Source organism: Colobus angolensis, unplaced genomic scaffold (genome assembly GCF_000951035.1).
Source record: "Colobus angolensis palliatus isolate OR3802 unplaced genomic scaffold, Cang.pa_1.0 Scaffold205, whole genome shotgun sequence".
NCBI lineage: Eukaryota > Metazoa > Chordata > Mammalia > Primates > Cercopithecidae > Colobus > Colobus angolensis.
The window spans coordinates 2,042,180-2,048,158 of record NW_012115211.1 but is presented as its reverse complement, the minus strand read 5'-3'; the positions used below and the strand labels follow the sequence as shown (position 1 = coordinate 2,048,158).

The window sequence follows — 5,979 nt, the reverse complement described above, 5'->3', positions numbered from 1 at the left end:
GGGTCCTGACTCACATGAGCTCCTTCTTAAGGTCCTAGTAGCGGCCCTAGCAACATATTAATGTGGCAGTATATTTTCATAATGTTTGCAAAAGTAAGATATTTTAGAATTCTTTTTCTTAAAGAGAGTCCCCAGAATTGTATGACCTTCAGGCCTGGATCCACTCCTGTGTGGCACAGAGTTTTGAAAAGCACTAGGCAAGGAGACCAGAGTTCCTGGGTTCCAATCATGGCACTACTCAGGCCCAAATGGGCGGCACAGCACTTGCCCTGCTTTCTTTATGGGAGTGCGAGTGGGAGTGGGGGCGGGGTGGTGGTGGTAAATCATATCTGTGATATGGGATAATCATCACTGCTTCTCATGGCTTTTGACGATAACACATAAAAAATGTGTCCCCAGAGCATCTTCCTGTCTCATTTCCCTCTGCTACAACTTCTTCTCTTTTCTCCAACCTTCAGGCCCCCAGTACTCCAGCCACTGAACCAGTTATTGGTCATTATCTGTTGCTACTTTTATATGTTTGTTCATGGACTCCCACTGTTTATAAAGTCTATCTTTTCCTGGGAAAAAATCCTTGTGCACAAGGCTTCGGTCTACCAGCCCCTCTTCTCCCACCCCAGTGACGACCTCCCTTAGCCCTGTTTCTTGTTGGTCTTACAGATAGGGACACTGAGACCTGATGCAGTCCACAGCAGAGTTCTGGAGGCCCAGACGCAATCCCCAGGTGTTTTGGTCTTCCACCATCCCAGCCCTCTCGTGTTAGATCATAGACACACGGTTCTTGATATACACATGATAGGGGTCACTACGCTTGTCCACTTTGCGGGAGCGGGTGTATCCCAGGATGAGGCTGCCCACAGTGACAGCAAATAGAAACATGACAAAGAGAATGTACATGTAGGAGTTGTCATCACGGCCAGGTAGGCTGGCCCGTCGCTCTTCAGTCTGGTTGTCTGGCCCCAGCCCCGGCCCTGGCCGGCAGAGCAAATTGCTGTGAAGAGTGGCATTTAAAGCCTTCAGCACGGCATGTAGGCTCTCATACCAAGTCTCAGTTCCATTGGTAGTCTCCATAGCAACAGGGATTGAGGTGGGGGAAGACTCGGTAGAAGCTCTGGCGGCAAGAGAAAAGAGAGAGGGGATGGCTCTGTCACCTGCAGCTCAAATGACCTCCTCCGTTCGGATCCCAGTAAAATCCTAGCATCATGGCTGATAAATGAGCTCCTCCGTTCGGATCCCAGTAAAATCCTAGCATCATGGCTGATAAATGAGCTCCTCCGTTCGGATCCCAGTGAAATCCTAGCATCATGGCTGACGTGGTTTGGCTGTGTCCTCACCCAAATCTCATCTGGAATCATAGCTCCTATAATCCCCATGTGTCATGGGAGGGACCCAGTAGGAAGTAACTGAATCATGGGGGTGGGTTTTTCCCATGTTGTTCTCATGACAGTAAATAAGTCTCATGAGATCTGATGGTTTTATAAAGGGCAGTTCCCCTGCACCTGCTCTCTTGCCTGCCACTACGTAAGATGTGCCTTTGCTCCTCCTTTGCCTTCTGCCGTGATTGTGAGGCCTCCCCAGCCATGTGGAACTGTGAGTCCATTAAACCTCTTTTTCTTTGTAAACTGCCCAGGCTCAGGTATTCCTTCATGGCAGTATGAAAATGGACTAATACAATAGCTTATTCTGGTTACTTGATTACATGTTTGTCTTTTCCACTAGACCACATACTAAATAATAAAGGCAGGGCCTATATTTGTTTTACTCACTGCTATATGCGATCACTTATGACAGCACTCAACAAGTACTCAATACATAATTGTAGAATAAAGCCTTCCCCGACCATCAGAACCCATATTAATCTCTCCTTTCTTTGGATTCTATAAATCACTGAATTTTAGGTTAGAAGGACCTTAAGGATTATTTAATGTAACTCTTGCCATTTTATACACAGGGAAACTGAGGCCTTGAGAGAATAAGTGGCTTGTCCATGATCACAGAATATTGGAGGTAGAGCCAAGACAGAAAGCCCTGCTCCATGTGGCTAGCTTAGAGCTGCTTCTACTTCCAAGCTAGCTCTCAGCAGGACTGTGTGGCACCATAAGAAGACATTCATCACAACTCTCCTTCAGCACAGTTCTCTTTATAGACTCCACAGACAGGTTGGGCACACTGGCTCACGCCTGTAATCCCAGCACTTTGGGAGGCTGAGGCGGGTGGATCACTTGAGGTCAGGAGTTGGAGACCAGCCTTACCAACATGGTGAAACCCGGTCTCTACTAAAAATACAAAAATTAGCTGGGCGTGGTGGTGAGCACTTGTAATCCCAGCTACTTGGAAGGCTGAGGCAGGAGAATCGCTTGGACCCAGAAGGTGGAGGTTGCAGTGAGCCAAGATAGAGCTGCTGTATTCCAGCTTGGGCCACAGAGTGTGACTTTGTCTCAAAAGAAAAAAAAAAAAAAAAAAAAAGACTCCATGGACACCTTTTTGGAAGATGCCTGAGGATGGTTTAAATTTCATCCTACCTGGAGGCCAGAAGCTGGATCATTTGACCTCTCAAGCATCCTGTGTCCCAAAGACTAGATATTCCTAGCTATTTGCAGAAATTCTGTTGGAAAGGAGGTGGTCAGGGAAATGGGAACAGGTTGGTAATCACTGCAGGCATTGGAGAAGAGAAGAACAGCTTGGGCCTGAGGGCGGGAGAGTGAAAGGAGTTCTCAGTCTGGCTTGGGGTTTACCTGCCCACAAAAAGAAGACACAAGCACGCTAACTATCTTGTCTCCTGAAATAAAGTCATTATGTACCTAGCATATAGTAAGTGATTATAAATGTTCCTTTTCCTTCTTCTCAGAGATCCTTAGTCTATAATATAGAAATAACTTTTTTTTTTTTTGAGACAGAGTCTCACTCATCGCCCAGGCTGGAGTGCAGTAGCGTGATCTCAGCTCACTGCAAGCTCCGCCTCCTAGGTTCACACCATTCTCCTGCCTCAGCCTCCCGAGTAGCTGGGGCTACAGGCACCCGCCACCATGCCTGGCTAATTTTTTTGTATTTTTAGTAGAGATGTGGTTTCACCGTGTTAGCCAGGATGGTCTTGATCTCCTGACCTCGTGATCTGCCCGCCTCAGCTTCTCAAAGTGCTGGGATTACAGGCGTGAGCCACTGCACCCAGTCAGAAAGAACATCTTAAAACAGACTTGCATCCTTGTCTCTGAAAAACCATATGTCATTCCCTGTAAACAAGGCCCCACACTCACTTCCTTTAGGGAAGCCTCCGTTCAGTGCTCCCCACCCCTCAGCCACACTACACCGCCTTTATCATCACAGCCTTCCCTTCCCCCCAGCACTTAACATATAAAGCAATATGTGGCTATCCTCTTGTTTTTGATAAGGATATCATCAGGCCACATGCGCCTGGTCAGCAGGGCTATGTCTCTTCCTCCAATCTGGAGGACTACCCTGAGACTGGGTGTTCTCCTTTCCCAGGGCACTACCCTGCGACTGGCTGGGTATTCCCTTTTCCTAGGGGACTGCCCTAAGACTGAATGGGTATTATCCTTCTCTCAATAGTTTCTAGTAAAGATGTCCACTTTAAGGAATTCTCTATGGGCCAAGCATTCAGTCCTCCATCATATGGGCAGAACTGTTAACAAACTAAAGTTAACTAATGTGACTATTAACCATAAGATCTCTTCCCTGGAAAAGATGATCATTCTGACCATGATAAATATTCATCAATGGCTCTATGAACGCAATTAGCCAGGACTGGGCAGCATTTTATGCAAGGCCTTTGGGGCCCTCTGACATCTAGTACTTGTGCTATCCTGTCCGGATGGAGGAGGGGAGAAGAACAAGAGCTCACTGAGTTAAGATCCAGGAAATATACGTTCTCATCTACTACCCCATGTGTCAGGCAAAAGATCTGTGGCTGCTTCTTTCCTCATGTCTGCCAATAGCAAGTAGGAGCAGCATGAGGAAATAAATAACTCAAAAAATCATCCAGATAGTTATCACCAATATGGGCCAGGCCCTGTGATGGGAGCTCGGGGTGGCTCAGATCCAGTGCCTTCACCCAGATCCAGGGGCTCTGATACAATGCAGGGGACAAGCCAGGAGCTACTAAGGCTGAAAGGAATAAGTAATGGATACTGATCAGGGCTCAGAGAGTGTCCACAGTGATGGAGGCATTTGAGTTGGACCTTGAAGGGTTTTTAAGAGGCAGAGAAGACAAAGGAAGGCAACATGAGCAAAGGCGCAACAAAGTGTGTACATGTTTAGAAGAATGGAAAGTAGCATAAAGAGGTTGAAGTGTAAGATGTGTAGAAGAATAGCGTAGGATGTGGGACAGGAGAGATAGGAGCCAGATCATGGGGAGCCTTGAGTGCCACACTGTAGAGTTGAAACTTTATTCTGTAGCTAGGGAAGATAAAATGGTCAGATCTGTGCCTGGAAAGGATACTCTGGCTGTCATGTGGACTGGAGGGAGCTGGAATTGAGGCAGTGAGCCCAGCTACAAGAGTCTTGAAATAGTTTAGTGCAAGATGCTGAGTCACGAGTTGGGGCAGAGAGGATAACAAAGTGGGGAAGTGGGGGTAGAGACAGATGTGAGACCTGGGGAGGAAATGGCTAAGTAAGGGTTGAAGGAGGAAGGGGCCTCAGGCAATTTCACAGGTAGACAACAAACAAACAGTGTAAGTGTCTGGAGGAGCCTACTCTGAAGGAAATAAGTTCCTTTCCCTGGTTGGGCTTCGGTTTCCTCATCTACCAAAAGAGATGACCATAGAGTTGTTGTATGGTAGGTATAGAGTTTCAGTTTTGCAAGATGAAAAGGTTCTGGAGATCTGCTGCACAACAAGGTGAATCTAGTTAACACTACTGAGTGTACACTCAAGAATGACTAAGATGGTACATTTTTATGTTTGTGTGTGTTTTAAGCACAATTTAAAAAAATAGGCCAGGTGCGGTGGCTCACTCCTTTAATCCCAGTACTTTGGGAGGCTGAGGCGGGTGGGTCACCTGAGGTCAGGAGTTCGAGACCAGCCTAGCCAACATGGAGAAACCCCATCTCTACTAAAAATACAAAAATTAGCCAGGCACACGCCTGTATTTCCAGCTGCTCAGGAGGCTGAGGCAGGAGAACCGCTTGAACTCGGGAGGCGGAGGTTGTAGTGAGCCGAGATCATGCCACTGCACTCCAGCCGGGGCAGCAGAGCAAGACCTCTGTCTCAAAAAAAGAAAAATGATCATCCTTGGCCTCCTCCTTCAAAGCTTGCTATGAGTATACACTTGTATTATACAGAAGAGGATTAAAAACTTTTTATTTTCAAGAAGCAAATATGTACACATAGGTTTAAAAAAAAGAATGGATGCAGCACATACTGTGAAGGTGAAAGCTCCTAGTCGTCCCAAGCTCCAATCTCAGGGCAGGGCAGTTACCATTCAGTTTTCTTAGGTATCATTGGAAAGGGGTTTTAACTGGCGGGGAGAAGGAGGGAAATATCAATCTGGAAGACTCACCAGCTGGCAAATCCTCTGGCTCTCAGTCAGTTTCAGGAGTCTCTTTGTGGACACACTAAGGCTCCTCCACCCCCAAGCCTCTTCAGGATGTCTCTGGACACGTCTGAGATCTCAGTATTGACTTCGGAGCTGGGAAAGCCCAGAGCTAGAAAGCAGGAGAGAAGGCAGAAAAGGAAGGAACCAGGGTGGATTGCCCAAGGCCAGGCCCCAAGGATTGTGCAATAGTCCTGCTGTGGGCTCTGACCCCCTCCCCTTCCTGTAGCAGCTGGGTCAAGCCAGCCTAGGGTTGCAGTTAAAGGAACTGTGCAGTGACCAAAGAGCCTCTGATTGCTGTCCCCCAACTCCAGACTTAGTGTCTTCATTGGGTGACTTCATAAGAAACCTGTTTAACATGTGGACTCCCACTCAGGGACCAGCTGATGGTGCAGCCTAAAACATTCCCTTTCCTAAGGGTTACCTTAGCAA

The 5,979-nt window shown here is 47.2% G+C and overlaps 1 protein-coding gene across 2 annotated transcripts; it reads right to left on the bottom strand.

Moving 5' to 3' along the window:
• Positions 1-489: 489 nt before the first annotated feature.
• On the bottom strand, positions 490-5,698 carry KCNE3 (potassium channel, voltage gated subfamily E regulatory beta subunit 3). Of its 2 annotated transcripts, none has more exons than XM_011942048.1 (2): positions 5,509-5,698; positions 490-1,114 (listed from the first exon to the last, which is right to left on the bottom strand). In XM_011942048.1, exon 2 carries the CDS (start codon positions 1,069-1,071, stop codon positions 760-762), a length of 312 nt encoding a protein of 103 aa, XP_011797438.1. In that variant the 5' UTR covers positions 1,072-1,114; positions 5,509-5,698; the 3' UTR covers positions 490-759. The 2 variants fall into 2 exon arrangements, with proteins under 2 accessions (XP_011797438.1, XP_011797439.1); XM_011942049.1 differs by having other exon boundaries at positions 490-1,111; positions 5,515-5,560.
• Positions 5,699-5,979: the final 281 nt, after the last annotated feature.

What these genes read in the sequence shown, in the direction of transcription:
- KCNE3 (XM_011942048.1), bottom strand. Translation starts at nt 1,071, where the DNA reads ATGGAGACTACCAATGGAACTGAGACTTGGTATGAGAGCCTACATGCC.